The following is a 19,630-nucleotide window of genomic DNA, read 5'->3' on the forward strand; positions in this document are numbered from 1 at the left end:
GATTTGAAGGCTCTTTTCATTTTCTGGCGACCGACTCCTGAAGTGAACTCACTAAAAGCAACATTCTTCCAAAAAATCTGAAATATTCAATACTTAATTTAGCAGGAAATCAACAACCATCTGCTGCAATATAATAATAATAATAAAAAATCCCTCATGTACTTGATTTCAGTTATGGAAGACAGGGGCTAGTTGTCACACTTTTTACACCTGTGAATTTTTACACCTTTCTTTTTTTTTAAAGTCAATTTCTGTTACACAAACCTTAAAGTCTTGGCTTCAAAAAAGCTATTGAAGTTTTGTGCCCAATACCGGGGCATGTTGTCACAAAATAAAAAAGCAAGTTTTTACAATGGAATCTACCTATTATAGGCTAAATCTAAACAATTATGAAACAGCAAAAATGTAAAAAAGTAACATACAAAAATATGAAACTATTGGTTATATATAAATATATTAATTAGTAACAATTTCTGTAATAATATTCCCAATTTCTGTAAAAAAAAAATAATAATAATTAATTTTTATAATGGTGTTTGTCATCAAATAAAAAATTTCACTTTGACTTTTTCACATTTTTCAGTTATTTTGTTTTTTCTTGTGATGTTTTGTATTTTATTATTTCTTTATTTATTTCTATTACTAATGTATAATGTATATTCATTACTTCTGTATATAAACTCACATATTGCTCCAGCAATACTGAACTCAAAGTTGATATTTTCTCCTACCGTGCTTCACATTTGGCAAATGACCCCTTTGCGTCTTTTCCACAGTTTCCGTACGGATCTCCCGCCGAGTTGACTCTTTCGAAGCAGATTCCTGGAGCTGGTTTTGCACCTGCCAAATGCACACACATTTCTCACAGAAAGGAATTGACATGGCTGATGCGTATGAACTGTTTTCACAGATGCAGCCGTGGCTCCTCCAGGCCAGCGGGTGGCGCTGTACTCACCCTGTCCCCAGAGTGTGATGCACTGCTGCTCGTGTGTTTGGCAGATGCCGTTGTAACAGTGCCCATCTACACCCTGGCAGGTGTGTCCGTCGTGCAGGTAGACGTTAGCAGGGCAGTGAGGGTCGGCGCCGGTGCAAAACTCTGGCAGATCACAGGAGTTACTGGATTCACGGCACGGAGTCCCTGGAGGCTTCAGCTACACAGACAAACATATACAATATGAGTCCTTTAATACTTTTATCTCAATTTCTTAATGTTCCCGGCCTTATTGCGAATGATTCATCAGTGCATGTTATTCTAAAGAATAAAAATCAGTATTGCTTTCGGATAATGTGGACTTTTATTTACTTATTTTGTAAAATAAGTGCAATAAATAAGGTGAATTATGATGGATATCACGAGTCACCTGACAGTTTTCACAGCACTGTCCATGCGCACACACAGCCTCCTCCTTCAGTGTGCATGTGCTGGCATTACAGCAGGGATTCAGACACTCCTACAGACACACAGATTCAAAACAATTCCTCAACAGAAAAAATGTTTTCAACATTGATAATAATCAGAAATGTTTCTTGAGCAGCAAATCATCATATTAGAGTGATTTCTGAAGGATCATGTGACACTGAAGACTGGAGTAATGATGCTGAAAATTCAGCTTTGATCACAGGAATAAATGACAGTTTAAAATATATACACATAGAAACAAGTTTCAAATTGTAATATTTCACAATATTACTGTTTTTACTGCATTTTGATTAACTGAAAGCAGCATTAGTGAGCAGAAGATTTCATAAACATAAAATAAAATCTTACAGATTCCAAACAAAAAAAATTGCCAGCCAACGCCAGCATGTTACACCGAAAAAATAAAATATAGTTTTTTTTTTTTAAAAAGCTGAGAAATGTGCATTTTTGTCAAAGACTACAACATGCATAAGCAATGCTTTTATTGCATGTTTCTGCCTCTTCTTCGCCTGTGTTTTGATGCAGAGGTTCTGTACTCTTTCAGAAGACAGCGCCCTCTACAGTATAACAGTGAAAACAGTGAAAACTCCATCCATGGTGGGGAAGCACTGTCTGCGTCGAAATCACATCCTCTCTTGAGTAGGCACTTATTTTGAATAAGTAATTACTTCACAATCATTCTATATAGTATGAATGTGTGTAGTATGAATGCAATCTGGACGTTATACATTCGCCATGTTGTCATTATCATGTGACCTCCCAGAGTCATGACAGAGATCGATTATAACAGAAACGATTTTGCACAATCAATTTAACCAAACTGATGATGTTTTGATAGCTTTATGCAGTGACAGCATCCTGGGCCATTACTTTTTCTGGCCATAAACCACATATCTTTTCTATATTTAGTACGGAGAAGCTGCTTTGAAACAATCTGTATTGTATAAAGCGCTATAAAAATAAATGTGACTTGGCTAGATTGGGCACCAAAGGTGTGACAAAGGTGATTGGGTGGTAAAGGTGTAGAAAACTCCAGAACTTTGTCCTAATTGAAATGTGACTCAAGTACATTTGCATATGTGTACAAGACTTTCAAATACTTGAATAATTTCCCAGATGCTTCTTTCTGACTGCTGACTACGTGGAAATTCATGTGACATAAATTTAACATGAGGGTTGTTGACGGATGCACACACACAGAACATTGTTATGTCTTTGCTATGCTACACTGCACTGCCAGCGACGTTTCAGCAAAGACATCAATGAACAGATTTAACCCCCCAGGAAACACCTGAAGCGCTCTGACACAAACACAGGCTTCTCTCTGCTGTCCTCTCCAAAGCTCCCGGTCCGGTGTGACAGATGCGTCTCATTTCCAAACCACATCTTGTGCTTCTTCTCACAGCACGCTCGCAGAAAACACTGGGCTGCGGAAACTGTTTATTTCGCGATTGCTAATGATGCACGACTCACTGGAGAGAGTGGAAATGTGTAGCACTTGTGGGAAACATGTAAATGTCTGAATGAAATATGTTTTTAAACACAAAACACACACACACACAGGCTCTCATGTACCTCCACATCTCCGCAATCACACTGCTCTCCCTCCTCGACGTATCCGTTTCCACATTTCTGGCCTCCATAGAGCACTTTCACCTCCGGCATGTTGAACAAACACATGCCCACACCTTTCTCCAAGCTCGCGGCTAGATCCTTCTTACTGCACGTACTGAAGACTGTAGGGAACGGGTACCTGAAAGAAGAAATATGACCTCAGTGATGATTGGAAAGAAAACTGACTGTTCAATCTTGTGACATTCAACATATGCACAAATAAATGGACCAATCAGCCAGTAGAACTAGTGCCAAGGAAATTACATCATCCTGTCCCAGAGGAAAAAAACAGCGAGATAAGAGATATTTATGAGTCCTGGGCCTGTAAAAAATTCACACTGACTGCATTCACCAGCTTCTCTGAGCTGTAAATTGGAGACAGCGGGAAGTGTGTGTGTGCGCACTAACACTTCATATTGGCTAGTTTAGGTTCATTTGGACTGAATTATCCAACAAACCAAGATTCTAATAGACTGGTTTGTGTTCATTTGTAGTGTTTGTGTACGCAAATATCACTGTTACAACCTAGAAACCACATAGAAACAAAAAAAAAAAAAAAAAAACTTTAGCAGCCACCTAGCAACACCCTATCAACCACCAACAAGACACTAAAAAACACTCAGATCACCAAATCAACCACCAACGACATGCTAAAAACCACTCAGAACACAATAGCAACCATTCACAGTGCCCTAGCAATCACATAACATCTTAAAAATCACTCGAAAGTAAAACTACTGAAAATACCATAGCAACTCCCTAGCAACCACCCAAAACAGCATTGCAGCAACGATACAAAATGTGATAAAATCACCATAGCAATGCTGCAGCAACCACCAAACAACATTTTAAAAAACACTAAGAACATCACAGCAACCACCTGGCAAGTCCCTGGCAACAGTCCACAACACCATCGTAGAGGTGGGATTTGTATGTGCAAACATCTTATTTTCTTCAGAAAATGTAAAACTATAGCCCTTATGTAGCCCCGTCCCTTTGCAGCGCTGCGCCCGTTGTGTTGTGTTTTCTGGTTTGTATTTCCACAGCCTGAAGGTAAGAACTTATGGATTTATGAATAAACCTCTCGTTTTAAAATCTTTCCGGTATACTGACATTTGTCATGGCATCCGCTTCAAACAATAAAAAGGTACCTATTATGCCCTTTTTTACAAGTATAATATGCATCTCAGGTGTTCCCAGAATGTGTCTGTGAAGTCTCAGCTCAAAACACCTCACAGATCATTTATTATACCATGTTGTAAACACCCAATTTCTGAGTGAAAGGAAAAGCATGCTGTTTTCGTGCATGTATCTTTAAATGCAAATGAGCCGCTGCTCCCCACTCCACTTCCCAAAAGGGGGAGGAGCCTACAGCTTGTTCCCTGGATACTCTTAAAAAAATTAACAAAACTTGATTATCATCTATATTGCGGTCACGATCATGTGACACTGCAGTTCTTCATCATCATGAAAGTTTATTATCTGCATGCGATTTAAAGCCATATCAGTTTAAACTTATGATATATGGTTTTCTGAACGCACACTTCTGAAGCACAGAAAGCTGGATGTCAGACGACGCTTCCTGTGAGTATTAAACTAAGTTCTCTTTCACGTCTTATTGCGCTTAAACTGTCAAATACACAAAATGTTATGTCAAAAACACACAAAGTACACAAAAACACAGTCGGTTATGTCCAAGAATGTAAACAGCAAGCAAAGAAATCGCATGTGTATATTAGATATGTGTATTAAAGTAAAAGCAGCGTAATATATAGTACCTACTGCTATATGCTGTTAATATGAATCAAACAATAAAAGAAAAACAGAAAATCACTCACTGCACTTGATTGAATAACTTTAAAAAGAATACATTTTTTACTTGAATTCTGCTGTTAAATGCTCTAGCGAGGAGATAAACATGGCGTACTGTGTACAGATCATTTAGGGCGGGTCTATGCTAATAAGGCGGAGTCTGTCAGCAATTGTGGGCGGGGCTTAATCATGTCACGTCACATTGCTAGAATCTGCAAATGGCTTATTCTGAGACACTGCTTATTATTTGTGGAGATTAAAAAAGAGTGGGTGGATTTTTACTATGATAGAGTCGTTGTGCCGACATACATTTATGTCCAAATCAAATGTTCAACTTAATATTTTGCATAAAATTGCTTTAACTCTACAATAAGTAAATAGAAGTCTGTTTGCACAAGACACACAACACTGGGTAACACTAACAGAAACACTTCCAAGGATGTTGTTGATGATTTCACTGCAATTACACACACACACACACACACACACACACACAGTAAAAATGGCCCACAAATCCACTCAGAATATCAATGCTCCCCTGCGGAGCATAACAAAATATTTAGCCGCAGCGTCTACATGATGAAATCTCGAGTTTACAAACAGCCCAACTCACAGCTAGAGACTCTGGGAGAAATTACAACCCACATTTCTGACTGACAGCGACGTGAGAGCTCCCAGCAAGAAGCATATGGCACATATTATGATACTGGACTGATGAGCTCATGATGGTGGAAACCATCTGTGATCAGTGAGGGTCTTTAGGAAGATTTAGTGATGGTGATTGCAGGATCTGAACTGAATCATTGGTTTCATTAACACACTGAATAACATCGATAAACATCCTGAAGGATTAAATCAGTTTGACTGATTGAGATACAACATGCTGTTGAACTGGAGGTTGAGCATTAAACACCCAGACACTCATAGATGTTCTTACATCCTTATTGTTACTTCCTAGTATGTAACTAAAGTTATTTGCAGTGCATGTTTAGCCAAATATCACAATAAAGATTTATTTGCTTTCTATGAAATTTTAAAGTGAATGAATGAATGAATGAATGAATGAGTGAGTGAGTGAATGAATGAGTGAGTGAATGAATGAATAAATGGAGTGAGTGAGTGAGCGAGTGAGTGAGTGAATGAGTGAGTGAATGAGTGAGTGAATGAATGAATAAATGGAGTGAGTGAGTGAGCGAGTGAGTGAATGAATGAGTGAATGAGTGAATGAATGAATTAGTGAATGAATGAATGAGTGAGCGAGCGAGCGAATGACTGACTGAGTGAATGAGTGAGTGAGCGAGCGAGTGAGTGAGTGAATGAGTGAATGAATGAATTAGTGAATGAATGAATGAGTGAGCGAGCGAGCGAATGACTGACTGAGTGAATGAGTGAGTGAGCGAGCGAGCGAGTGAGTGAATGAGTGAGTGAGTGAATGAATGAATGAGTGAATGAATTAATGAGTGAGTGAGTGAATGAATGAGTGAATGAATGAATGAGTGAATGAATTAATGAGTGAGTGAGTGAGTGAGTGAGTGAGTGAGTGAGTGAGTGAGTGAGTGAATGAATTAGTGAATGAATGAGTGAGTGAGTGAATGAATGAAGCGAAAGATTGTACTTTTGACTGGAGTAATGACATTGAAAATTCAGCTTTGATCATAGGAATAAATTACATTTTATAATATAATTATAACAGTTTTTATATTTGTAATTATATTTCACAATATTTCATATTTCATTTTTGATCAAATAACTAGAATAAGAGAAGCTTCATATATTTAAATAAAAAGAGATTGACCGCAGTCCCAAGACGCCTCAGTGCTTTTGCATGAACACAAACACAGCCAGATGTCCTGTTCAGACCGCACTGCTGTTTCTTTAAATGGTCACACACATCAACATAAAGATGAAGCACGGTCTGGACACTTTAATGCGTGTTCCTCAGACGGAAAGCTCATAACACGCCTGTTGTTGCTTGTTTTTCTTCTTGGAGTTGAAGATTGCTCGAGTCCTGTGTGATTGTGATGAGTTTGTATTTGGTAATAGCTCTTGAATTATTGAAATTGTTTGGCACAGGCGTGTTTGATTGGCTCTGATGTGATTGTGAAGCATGTGGCGAGGCTGCTGCGAGATGTCATGCGGCGAGAAACATCTGTCAATGCTGTCAAACATAGGAATAGTGGTAATCCGTCCAGGTCGTCTGGTTCTGGTCTGGATCTCAAACATCAGCCAGCAAACACCTCTCAGAGAGCACATCATAGGATATGACTTCATGAAATTAATCATTTTTGGTTTGTGTTGAATTATTTTGTTTATAAATGAACATTTAAATCCCATCTGTCTGTATGTTTTCCAACAGATGTGCTTTGGCGTCTCAATTATCTTAACAAATACGGCTTCCCTTAAAAAGAACTGCAAACCATGCTGGGGTGCGTTTCCCGAACAACGGCGTAACTCGCTGCTTAACTACCGTAGTGCGATGCATCGTTGAAGAAATCAACTAGCGAGTCACAACTGTTTCCCGAAACCATATTGTCGCAAATTGCTCGTTCAACCACGTTGGTTAATGAAGTCACGCACGTGGTGGAGTAATAACTTCTTTTAATGAAACTGTTTGAGTTCGAATTAACGCTAGATGTTTTGATATAAATTATAAACATGGCATTTGAGGACTATTTCTAATTTTTCTCAGTTATTTTGCTTTATTTCCAGATTCAACCATAGGCTCGTTCTTACATAGTCGAGCACGTTCGCACATGCGCACTCGGTGCTTTAGATCTCTTGACAAACTAAAAGATGTAAATGACATTTTTATGAATTCTAAATTAAAGACACAGGTTGTACTGAATGTCAGCTTGCTTATTATGGCTCAAGATAAGGATTTATTAAGTCCACGTCATGCAAAATAGAAACTATGCTTCGTCTTTTGGGAAACGCACTCCAGGTTGATATTTACCAAAAGTGGGTGATTCAGTTACTGTTCTTTCTTTTTGATCCAATTCCAAGTACTATCAAAGAAACCAATAATGCTATGAAATCAAAAATGGGTAATTATATTCAATTAACAAAAATTAGCCAAAATTAACATGATAAATTAACATGATATTTGAAAGCCATCATTTGTCAAATTTAAAAGACCTAATATGCAAATGATCACACTTCTGATTTATGTTTATCATTTACTAACACTTTCAGAATATGGATAATCTTATAAAACTTAATTTAAATGCATTTAGATAAACGTAAAACATTTAGCGAAAAGATAAAAAGCAACAAAATATATTTAAGATTCATATTTTTATTATTTCATTATAGAAAATATTACTACTTGTCACCCATTCCTGGCAGTGCCAGTTTAGCTGGTAGACCAGCAGAAAACCAGCTCTAAACCAGCCTGGACCAGCCTGGCAATTCATACTCGGTTGTAAAACCTGCAAATGATCTGCTAATTTGAGTTTTACATTTCTGGAGACGAACAAGCATGTGCCACAACACTATCGGATGATGCGAGCGGTTGCCAGGGTTCTGTGTTTCTTTTCTCCTGTGTGACTTTTATAGAGGTTTGCAATGAACAAATGATGACAGCACTATCATTTCTCTTTAAACTGAACATGTAACAAGTGTTTAATAAATTCAGTTTCCAACCATCACACAAAGAGCTGGGCACCTTTTATCTTTTCAGCATTCGCTTCTGAATCCAGTTGGCTTTGCTGAGGCCATTCGTATGCAGCAGAATACTGTGGAAGAGACGAGTGATGTTCGCTTCATTCCTGGCACACTTACTAAGACCACGGGGTAAACGCAAGCATGGAAATCTGGCTAGCATCGTCCCCCCCGCTCGCTGAACCAACTGTACCCACGACACCCGTGCCAGGGTGGCATAAGCCTGCGGGAGGATGAGAGATAAGCAGATGCTTTCTCTTGCCTCCTGATGCCAACCCAGAGATCAGCGCTCAGCGATAAGCCACAGTGACTCGAGTGTGTCTAAGCTTTTAAAACACCTCCTCTGGATTGGGCTCAACAGGAGGTGACAGTAATAGCAGTGCCACGGGCACAGAGCATCTCACTGTGAGTGGGGTTTGTTCTCTATGAGGGTATGAGGAGCTTCCAAAGACTATAGAAACAGGAACAAATATAGTAGCGTTAGGAGCCACAGAACCTGCATGTGTGTGTGTGTGTGTGTAGGCACAATGGAGAGGAAGAGAAAGTCGCCTACCAGAGTCCTTCTGTTACACTATATCACATACAGTGATTTTTAAAGGGATAGCTCACCAAAAAATGAAATCTCTGTTCATTTACACACCTTCGTGTCATTCTAAACCTGCATGACTTTCTTCTGCTGATCACAAACGATATTTTAAAGGATGTTGAAGTCCAAAAAAATGGTTTATTGTATTGTCATACAAGTTTGGAATGGCATGAGGGTGAATAAATGATTGTCATTTCTCTTTAAAGTGCTTATCTGTGAAAGCTAATCCATCCACTTTATTTTCCTCATCCATCTGAAATAAAAAGTTAAATGATTTTAGGGCCCTATCTTGCACCCAGCGCAATTGCCTTTGTACACCGACGCATGTTTCATTCCTACTTTGCACCTGACGCACAGCGGACTCTTCCCTCCACAGACGCACGTCTGTAAATTAGGGAATGATTTTGCGCTCCCGGAGGCGGTTCAGCGAAAAGAGGAGGCGTGTTCCGGCGCAAACGTTCCCTGGTGCTATTGTGCAGTTCCAGAAAACAATTCCGCCACAGACCAGGAGAAACCTAGTCTAAAGTCAGTGGCGTGTTATTCAGAGGCTATTTTAAGGGCGCATGCTTGGCCATAATGTAGCGTGTGCACAACAGCATACACTTTGCTTCTCTCATCTACACAGACGCAGCAGTTGACATTTTTGCAAACCATACATAATTACAAGGAAAAATGTTCCACACGAGGGAAATCATTGTGGTGTCCATGAAGGTGTGAAAAAATAGGCATAAATCTAGCTTACACATTTACCCAAATTATTATACGCCTGTTTAACCGAAGCTAATCTGGGTGTGTTTCTCCATCCCCATACAATGTCACTTCTCTGTCTTTTACGGCCCTGACGAGAACGTCGGTCTCCTCGGCTGTGAACCGCTCCTGGCGCGCTCCTGGCAAATCCGCTGTTATAATAGCAATCCGCCATGGAACAAGAGCATCTGCTCTTAAAGGGAATGTGAGATGACGCTGTGATTGGTTTATTTCACGTTTAGCCCAAACCACATATGAGTAATGTAGCTACTTCAGACCAACCCATTTTAGATTTGCGTCGGGCGCAAGAGTCATTTATCCCGCCGGTATAATAGCAACAGCGCCCACAAAGTTACTTGCATTTCGCGTTTGATACTTGTGTTTCAGATCGTTAAATAAGGGCCTTACGTATTAAAAGTAAAAAAAACCCTAAAAAAAACAAACAAAAAACTTTTGATTGTTATGTCAAAGCTTGTCTTTGGTCTCTGGCTTTCTGGTTTAAATCATTTTTTGTTTCTAACCACAATTTATTAAAATTAACTTTAGAAATTAACAGAAATTTTCACCCATTTGATCAAACTCACACTCATTTCAGATCTATCTGCTCCAAAACATCACATTAAAAATCACGCTGGTGGCTTGAGCTGTCAATCTCTTCCTGTCTTCTTCAGAGTAAGTCTCTGACCACACACGTTGTGCAAATAAAGTCTGGCTACTTGAGATTAGATTCATCAAACCTGAAGCCGCTTCAGATCTCACAACTGGGATTTTTCACCACTCATGTCTTAATTAATGCAATTATATAGATGTGAAGCTGCAAAACGAGCACCTGCTGTGATGTTAAATTCATTTATGCTTTGATCTATGAAAGCTCTGTGAGAGGAGGCACAGACTAATGTGCAGTAATGGAAAAAATATCCATCTTTAATTGTTCGATTCCAGACTCTCATTTGTTTAAGGTCTGAAGGCAGGTGGAACAAAACTGACAAATAAGTTTCTTATTTTCTGTCTTTCTTTCTACTTGTTCTGTTTGAGATCTGTTTTTCTCGTCTAGTCACCAGGGCCAGGTTCTTCATGACACCTCTTTATGAGCATATAATCGAGCGTTTATCATGGGTGCAGTCCAGGTCACACACACAGGACACAGTCCAGCTAAAACACTTGTGCAGATGAACTGATACACACTAGAGAATGCTGGGATTGAGTTGGCCGCTGCGCAACCATCTGCCTCCTGAGAAAATGTAACATGGCCTGCAAATGTGTGATTTATTCCCTAGAATTAAACAAGACAACTGCTATTACAGACTCAAAAACTGCTGCAAGCGAATTCCTTGGAATAGCACACATTAAATGTCTCTGCTACCTGACGGATACCACTGAGATTGGTCTCGTGAGAAATCACACCAGTTTCTATAACAGCACTGACACTTCGCCAGTCAGAAACACCCAGTGCCTGTCAATCATTGTGCATGTTGATTCCTGACCCCATTTCCCCTCGTTTTGTGCTCAATTTCTCATCACTCTTTGCTATTTCTGTCTAATAAAAAGTCAGAAGTTCAACAATAAAGTTAGTGCTACCTATAAGTGTTTGTTTGTTTCACACGTGTGCTGAAGATGCATGACGTTTTCATTTTTACCAGCTTTTTTCTAAGTCACTGATATGACCTTTTTATAATATAATGTAATATAATATAATATAATATAATATAATATAATATAATATAATATAATATAATATAATATAATATATCACAACTTAGAATAACATGTTTATTTATTCCACCAATGTTTTAGCCATTAACATTTGTATTTTATATACAACATTCACCATATATATATATATATATATATATATATATATATATATAGTCCACGACTGCACATATTTACTCTGGTCAGTAAATATGTGCTCCAAAACATGTGTGATGCAATTTATTCCTAAAAAAGGTTAACTAAACCCTCTATTGTTTCAAGAATTGAATCAGTATGAACTAAAATTGTCTCCATGTTTTGTACGGATGCATTTAATTTCATGTGTTTTGAGTTGTCAGAACATCTGCCCATAAAACCAGGCGTCTCGTATAACAGCACAACAGATGACAATAAATCAGACACAAGTTGCACAAGCTCTGATGTTTATGAAATAGCTATCAGACATGTACCAGTGGGGTCAATTGGGAGCATGTGGCTAAATGCTAATGCCGTCCCGCCGGGTGGGGTGTTGAAGTCTGCTGTTGTGCAGATGACCAAATGGAGCTCATTATAGAGTAATGAGGCAGAAATACAGCTAACCTCTAACAAACAGACTGAGTCGTCATATACTGAGGAGGCCGGATGAAGGTGACATGAAATCCTAGGTAAAACGGAATAAGAAAATGATTCACGCTCACAATGTCAGCTGATGAGTTACAGGATTTTCTGCTGAACACAAGATATTTTGAGGAACACTTGTGTCCAAACAACATTAAATCCTATTGACTTTCACGAAAAAAAAAAAAAAAATGATGATGAAAAAAACTTAACACACATTAAGCAGACAGTCTACTAATACTCTAATGAGAGTTAGTTGACATGTAGTTGCAAAGTTACTTATAGTTAGTATAATGTTCAAAAGGGATCATCAAAATAAAGTGTTATTGTAAATTGTAATTTTTTGGTTCTAGTAAAACCTCACTTACTTCCTTTAAATGAGTTAATGAGCAAGAAAATATAATATTTAAATATATTCATATAGATTTTCTTAAATATTTAAATATTCACCTCTATATGGCACCAAAATATATCCATATTTGTAAGAAATATTAATATTAAAAACAACTCACCACAATAAAACATCAACATATATTGATATATATATTGATTTTATATATACAGTCGTGCTCAGAATTAATCATACCCCTAGTAAATATGATCAAAAATGGCTGTAAAAAATAAATCTGCATCGTTTATCCTTTTGATCTTTCATTCAAAAAATTGGCAAAAATCTAACCTTTCATTGAAGTAAAAGAATTGAAAGTGGGGGGGAAATCACATTATGAAATAATAATGTTTTTCTCCAAAACACGTTATATATATTTTTTTTTTAACACAAGATGGCACTAAAATATTTAATAATATATAAATAACTTTTATTTTTTATTTTTTTATAATATTTTAAAAAGGAATCATAATACAGGGACCGACTATGTGTCCAGGGTGTTTCCCCAACCTGCGGCCCGGGACGCTGTGATACCAGAGGATAAGCGGTTTGGAGAATGAATGGGTTGATAATAATATATTAAAAGAAATTCATCATTAGATGACATCATACGGTATTGTAAAAAAACAAAAAAAGGCAAGTTTATATCTCGCAATTAAGACTTTGTAACTCGCAATTGCGAATTTATATCACAATTCTGAGAAAAAAGTCATAAATATGGGATATAAACTTGCATTTACCTTTTTAATTATTTTATTCTCTGGCTTTCATAGACTGCTACTGCAGAACGGACACTTTCTGACACCAGGCCCACAAAAAAAACATCATCACTGTTTACAAACACCAAAATAGTCTATATAGATGCAGTTTTTTGGTAGCTCTCACCCAGTGGAGGGGGTCATGATACATCCGCCTCGGTCCACAGTCGCTCTGCACCCGCACCCGCGCTCCGGCGTGTCATGATTCATGCCGAAGTTGTGTCCGAGCTCATGGGCCAAAGTAACCGCAGCGCCGAGGGGGTTATCAGAGTGATCCTAAAACACAGAGAGCAAAAAAAAAAACATAAGTTCTATTTTTTGGCAAACGTTAAGGCCCTTTCACATGAAAAGTGCAAATGCAAATTCACGTCTGCACATTTCAGCGTTGCTGCCATTCTGGATTGCAGAAGAAAAGGTCAGCACTGCAGAAGAAACTTCAGCACTTTGGCTGCATCCGAAATCGCATACTTCCATACTATGTAGTAGGAGAAAAACAGTTTGTGGCAAAATAATTATGTCCGAATTCATAGTACTTATAAATGAGTAGGAAAAAAAAGTACCCGGATGACCTACTTTCTTCCGGTGAGATTCTGAAGTGATACCTTCAGCAATAAAAACAAAAACAAAAATTAATAAAACAAATGCTTATTTACGTATTGGTTGAATCTGATCGAAGGTCAGCAGCAAAGACATTGGTTAATAAAGTGAGATTAAATACATAAAGTAGTTTTGTGTAATTTAACAGATTTAATTATTGCAGTTTTGCGTAATAGTCTGAGTTTGCATTTCCTGTTTTTATTCATTTTGAGGAATACTGAATCTGTTTTTGTGCAAGTGAGATGAGTAAATGCTCACATTTAGTCTAGAACTACAATAATCATCATGTTTACTCTGTGCACACATTTTTCACACACGCCTCTGAACGATTTCTGTCAACATGGGGACAGGAGAGCTGTCAGCCAATACATGCGAAAACAAAGAAACTTATACATATGTGACCCTGGATCACAAAACCAGACACATGTCGCATGGGTATATTTGTGGCAATAGCCAACAATACATTGTATGGGTCAAAATGATAGATTTTTCTTTTATGCCAAAAATCATTAGGATATTAAGTAAAGATCATGTTCCATGAAGATATTTTGTAAATTTCCTACCGTAAATATATAAAACATGTATTTTTGTGAGTGAATGCAGCACAATCGCCAACATAAATGAACAACTTTAAAGGAGATTTTCTCAATGTTTCGATTTTTTTGCACCCTCAGATTCCAGATTTTCAATAGTCGTATCTCGGCCAAATATTGTCCTATCCTAACAAACCATACATCAATGGAAAGCTTGTTTATTCATATTTCATATGATTTATATATCTCAATTTCAAAAAATTGACCCTTGTGACTGGTTTTGTGGTCCAGGGTCACATATTTGAAAAAGTAAGTCAGATATTTTGTTGTAAATTTATAAGTAATGTTTACCAGTTACGTGATGTTTACTAGGTAATGCTTTACCCCAAACGTAGACTTTTTTTTACTGAATTCTCGGTTTACATCTCGAAATTCTGTTTTTCTCTTTCTGCCACGGAATAAAAAAAAAGAAAAAAAATTTAATTGCGACTTTATCTCACAACTATGACTTTTTTCCCCTAGTTTTTTCCCCAAGTTTACTTCTCGTATATATCTCAAAGTTCTGAGAAAAAAAGTCAGAATTGTGAGATAAAGTCGCAGTTACCTTTTTGTTTTTATTTTTTTCCATGGTGGAAACATGCATCGATACGGAAAGTGAAATCAATCCACATCCTTGAAAGCAGCTTGGTGATTTAAAATAAGCAATCAATTTCAATTTAAAACAAACAAGAGCAATTTCTTCCTCTGTGACCCCAGAGAGACGAAAGGCGTTATCCGCTCTGTTCCACCTTCCCTCCCCAGATTAGATTTATCCACACATCTCTCCTCTTGCACGTTTGTTTTTCTCTCAGAAAACGGTTTCACATGAGATCAGTAATGAGCAGACACTAACGGCCTTTATAATTACTTTTCCACAAATCCGTCAGAGCAGCATAACTCAAGATCCGTGCGCTGCTGTAATTGCTCGAGCGCTGCCAGAACACAACCAAACCGTTCTGCAGGCTTTGTTTGGGGAAGGGTGTGTGTGTGTGTGCTGATGAGGCAGGACAGACACAATTACAGTCATTCCTGTAAGTCGCTTTGGTAAGGATGCGTCTGCCAAACACGTGAAAATCAAATTAAAATGAAGAAAATCACCAGCTTCAGTTCAGTTCTGAGCGTCTGAGTGATTATTCGTGTCAGGTGGTTTGTGCAGAAAAAGGTTGAGCGGAGGAAAGTTTTAATGCCCAGAAGATGCTCTTTCAGAGCTTATGATTTAAGAAAAAAAAAAAATACTCAAACCAAATGATTCAGGGTCAAGAAGTATTAAGAAATTATTACTTTTATTCATCAAGGGTGCATTAAATCAATCAAAAGTGCGAGTAGGATTTCTATTTCAAATAAATAATGTTCTTATGAACTTTCTATTCGAGATTTCCACAAAAACATGACGCATCACAACTGATTTCAACACTGATAATGAGAAATGTTTCTTGAGCAGCAAATCATCATATTCGAATGATTTCTGAAGGATCATGTGACACTGAAGACTGGAGTAATGATGCTGAAAATTCAGCTTTTATCACAGGAATAAATTACATTTTAACATGTATTCAAAAAGAAAACACTTCTTTTAAATTGTAATAATATTTCACAGTATTATGGTTTTTACTGCATTTTTGATCACATTAATGCAGCCTTGGTGAGCAAAAGAGACTTATTTAAAAACATATCAAATCTTACTGACCACAAACTTTTGAACGGTAGTGTATGTTGTATATAAGGTATACATTTTATCCAAAAAAAAAAACTTTAGCTGGCTACAGACAATACACTTTTTCTTCCAGCCAGCTTTCCAAGCATTTAATAAGTGTATCGGGCAAAAATGCTGATGCTTATAAATCTGGCACGTTCAATAATGAGCTTTATTTGCATAGAAAGAATGCATGTTTGTCGAGAAAAGTATGACAATGACTTCCATTTAAATATGAATGATGCAATGCTGCACCAGTGAATGCACACTAGATGAAGTTTGATGGAGCGTTATGATGGAGGACAGGAGTGTGTAAAGTCCATTTAGCAAATGTGAAAAGAACCAGATCAGTTTGAAACCAAGTGGGAATACAGCAAATTGGATTTGCAAAAGCCTCATTGGTTAAAGGATGCTTATGCACTGTGGCAAAAGTTACAATTTTCTCACTCTAGAGGAGACACATTTAAGATTACAAGCATGTTTTTTGCAGCAGAAAAATCAGAGAAGCAGGAGACTCAAGGAAAAAGTCTCCATTTGCACTCCATTTAATCTCATTTCTCTTCTTTTGATAACATTTGTGAATTTTAGTTACAATGGATGTTTGACTGGATAATTCTCAGCTGAACATAATCATCTATAATTTTTGTATCTCATTCACCATCAATTGCATTTTCAGGAAGCTTGATTCCTATTATCACTCATGATGTTTAGTGAGAACTGGTCAAATGAGGACAAAACCTCTCCGAACACAATGTCATGAGATCGTGCCATGCTTCTGTGAAATGTTGAGGCTTTTATAGCAGCAACTCCACTAAATCAAACAGCAAAAACAGAAGTCTATCATGCAACCAGTCTGCAAGAGGCGGCCAAAGGGAATAAAATGCCTCAGACGAATGAGTCAATGAAGAAAACATGCATGACTTTTGTTGTTTCGTCTGAAGAAGATAAAATGTTTTGATAGAAACTGCATGCGACACATGATCCATAATGGAGAAGCTCCACATAATGGGATTCTCAATCGAAGCACAAATACTGAGATGGTCCAATTTACTCCAACCTTAAAGCCAAAAACACACTGCAGAACGAAAGCGATTGGTTTCCTTCGAATGCTTGTGTTATTAAACTGAAGGTGTTATTAGTCAGGTATCCAGCCATAAGTAAGTCAACAGTTTAATGACTGTAACTTCAAATGATTTGCTGAGCAAGAACTCATGCAGCTCTGTCCTCTGACCACAGACGCTCTGTATCTCAGAGCTGCTTTGATTTTAGGCCTCAGTAGAATGTAATCGTCGTGTGCTGTGATCAATGTGTTGGTTTGATTTATGTGGAAGCGCCTCTAGATGTCTGTGCTGAGTGAGTTAGTGTCCTCATCTGAACTACCTGGAGCTTGCAATGCGACTAAAATACATAAAACAGAGATATGATGTGACAAAATGGTCTCAAATTAAGCAACTGAGACAAACTAAATCCAGAAGAACTGCGGGAACGTCTCCGAGATGCTTGAAGAAACTCAGTTTTTTCTGTTTCTTCATGTAATCACAGACGGACTCGATGATGGTGAGATCAGATCATACCGGCTGTTGTCAGACTCCTTGGACTCCAGACTCCAAATTTCACTGGATTATTACAATTAATGGCAAAAAGAATGTTTGGAAATGTAAACTGATATTTCCTACTGACACACTACAGCAAAAGATAGCGGGGGGGGGGGGGGGGGGGGGGGGGGGGGGTATTAACATGCCTAAGACTTTTGCACAGCACTGGATATATACATATATATATATATATACACACATCTCAATGAAGCTGACAACATTTTAAATACATGAGTTGAATCAACCCAGCGTTTTTTTACAATGCAAACATTCTAAAATGATCATTCATCAGGAATGATTGACAGATGTCACTCACCATGACGATTCCCCCTGACTGCTCCGCAGTGCACATGCTCATAATGGGAGCCATGCCGATGGTGGTGCCCTGAAAATAAACCCCACTGAGGAGGGAAAACAGGAAGTCATATGACACAGATGTTCATCTACAGCATCATACATCAGACTGGGTAAATTTTCAATAAAAAATGTTAACAAATAACTACAAATATGTGAATAAAACCTCATGCAGTTTTCAACGTTTCAAAACAAGAAATGGCGAAACAGTTTCCTGGAAGCAAAAGTGCATTGATTCTAGTGGTAAACCGCATAGTGTGTTTTCCACCTGCAGGCTCTCAGTGGTTACCTGATCAGCTGAGCGTTATCGTGAGGTCTCTGCGGGAGCAGCTTGAGTTTTCTCCAGTCCAGGAACTCGTGGAGCGATGTAAACGGATCCTGTGTGATGGAGCATTTGTCTCCGTCACTCCACACCTCCAGCCCCACCAGAGCCACACGGATATTCAGTGACCTGTAAAACTGAAACACGGCAGCGCTAACATTAGCTAATCAGGTTAAACCAGAACAGCAATGATGTTTCAAGGGACTTAAAACCCAACAAAATCTGGCTTTAGATACACAAGTTGCAAAAATATGAACATTTGTATAATTACAAAGATTAGAATTTGAAACTGAGATATATAAAGTTGTTTGAAGGCTTGAATGCAAATCAGAACTATATACATACTGGGAACTATATTCTCAGAAGGCGAAGCACTGCTACTTGGGCGGAGTGATTTGCTCGCAGCGCCTGAGAAGCCCTGTGGTGAGGAGCAGAGTGTTCGCTCAGAGTTGGAGTAAATCACTCCGCAGAAGTAGCAGTGCTTCGCCTTCTGAGAATATAGTTCCCAGTATGTATATAGTTAGAACAGGGATGGGCAACTTCGGTCCTGGAGGGCCACTGTCCTACAGAGTTTAGCTCCAACCCTGAAAAAATCACCTGCCTGTAATTTTCTAGTAATCCTGAGGACCTTGATTAGCTTGTTCAGGTGTGTTTGATTAGGGTTGGAGCTAAACTCTGTAGGACAGTGGCCCTCCAGGACCGAAGTTGCCCATCCCTGGGTTAGAAGATGGCTGTGTCTCATGTGACCTTGTTATTTGTACACACTGTGACTATGCAAATCACAACATGTAAATAGGGAAATGTTGGCGTTATTTTGTCACCTTATTGGGCGCAGTATGCTAGCTGAAGCCGTTGACCTCCAGTCTTTGTGCTAAGCTAGGCTAGCGGTGGGTGCGTCACACAGAGTTACGGCACGCACGTTCAAATTTCAAGTTAACAAGCATTTTCCTACAAAAATGATCCTACACCTATTTGATTTTTGAATTAATGTGTGTGTATACATTTCTTTATATAATGCAAAAAAAATATCAAATCAAGTACCATTTATTTTAAATAAATATAGCAATATATATATTGCCCCATCTTTCTTCCCTCATTACCTGCCTTGTTTGCTCCCTATTTATTCTCCTTGTGTTTGCAGTCCTGTGCTAGATCGTCGTCGAATCGAGTCAAGTCAAGTAATGCAGCTGGTCATGTTTTCC

The 19,630-nt window shown here is 38.1% G+C and overlaps 1 protein-coding gene across 1 annotated transcript in view; it reads right to left on the reverse strand.

The window, feature by feature from the left end:
- The window catches only part of adam12a (ADAM metallopeptidase domain 12a), a 125,325-nt gene that overhangs the window by 22,496 nt on the left and 83,199 nt on the right, over positions 1-19,630 (reverse strand). The window contains exons 9-15 of the mRNA XM_084135398.1: positions 18,396-18,565; positions 18,069-18,153; positions 13,423-13,571; positions 2,996-3,173; positions 1,362-1,451; positions 956-1,151; positions 732-840 (exon numbers count right to left, since the gene is read on the reverse strand). Coding sequence (XP_083991524.1) covers positions 732-840; positions 956-1,151; positions 1,362-1,451; positions 2,996-3,173; positions 13,423-13,571; positions 18,069-18,153; positions 18,396-18,565 — 977 coding nt within the window. The remainder of the gene's footprint in view (positions 1-731; positions 841-955; positions 1,152-1,361; positions 1,452-2,995; positions 3,174-13,422; positions 13,572-18,068; positions 18,154-18,395; positions 18,566-19,630) is intronic.

The sequence above is a fragment of the Abramis brama genome, assembly GCF_963993115.1.
Source record: "Abramis brama genome assembly, chromosome: 14".
Taxonomy (NCBI): Eukaryota; Metazoa; Chordata; class Actinopteri; order Cypriniformes; family Leuciscidae; genus Abramis; species Abramis brama.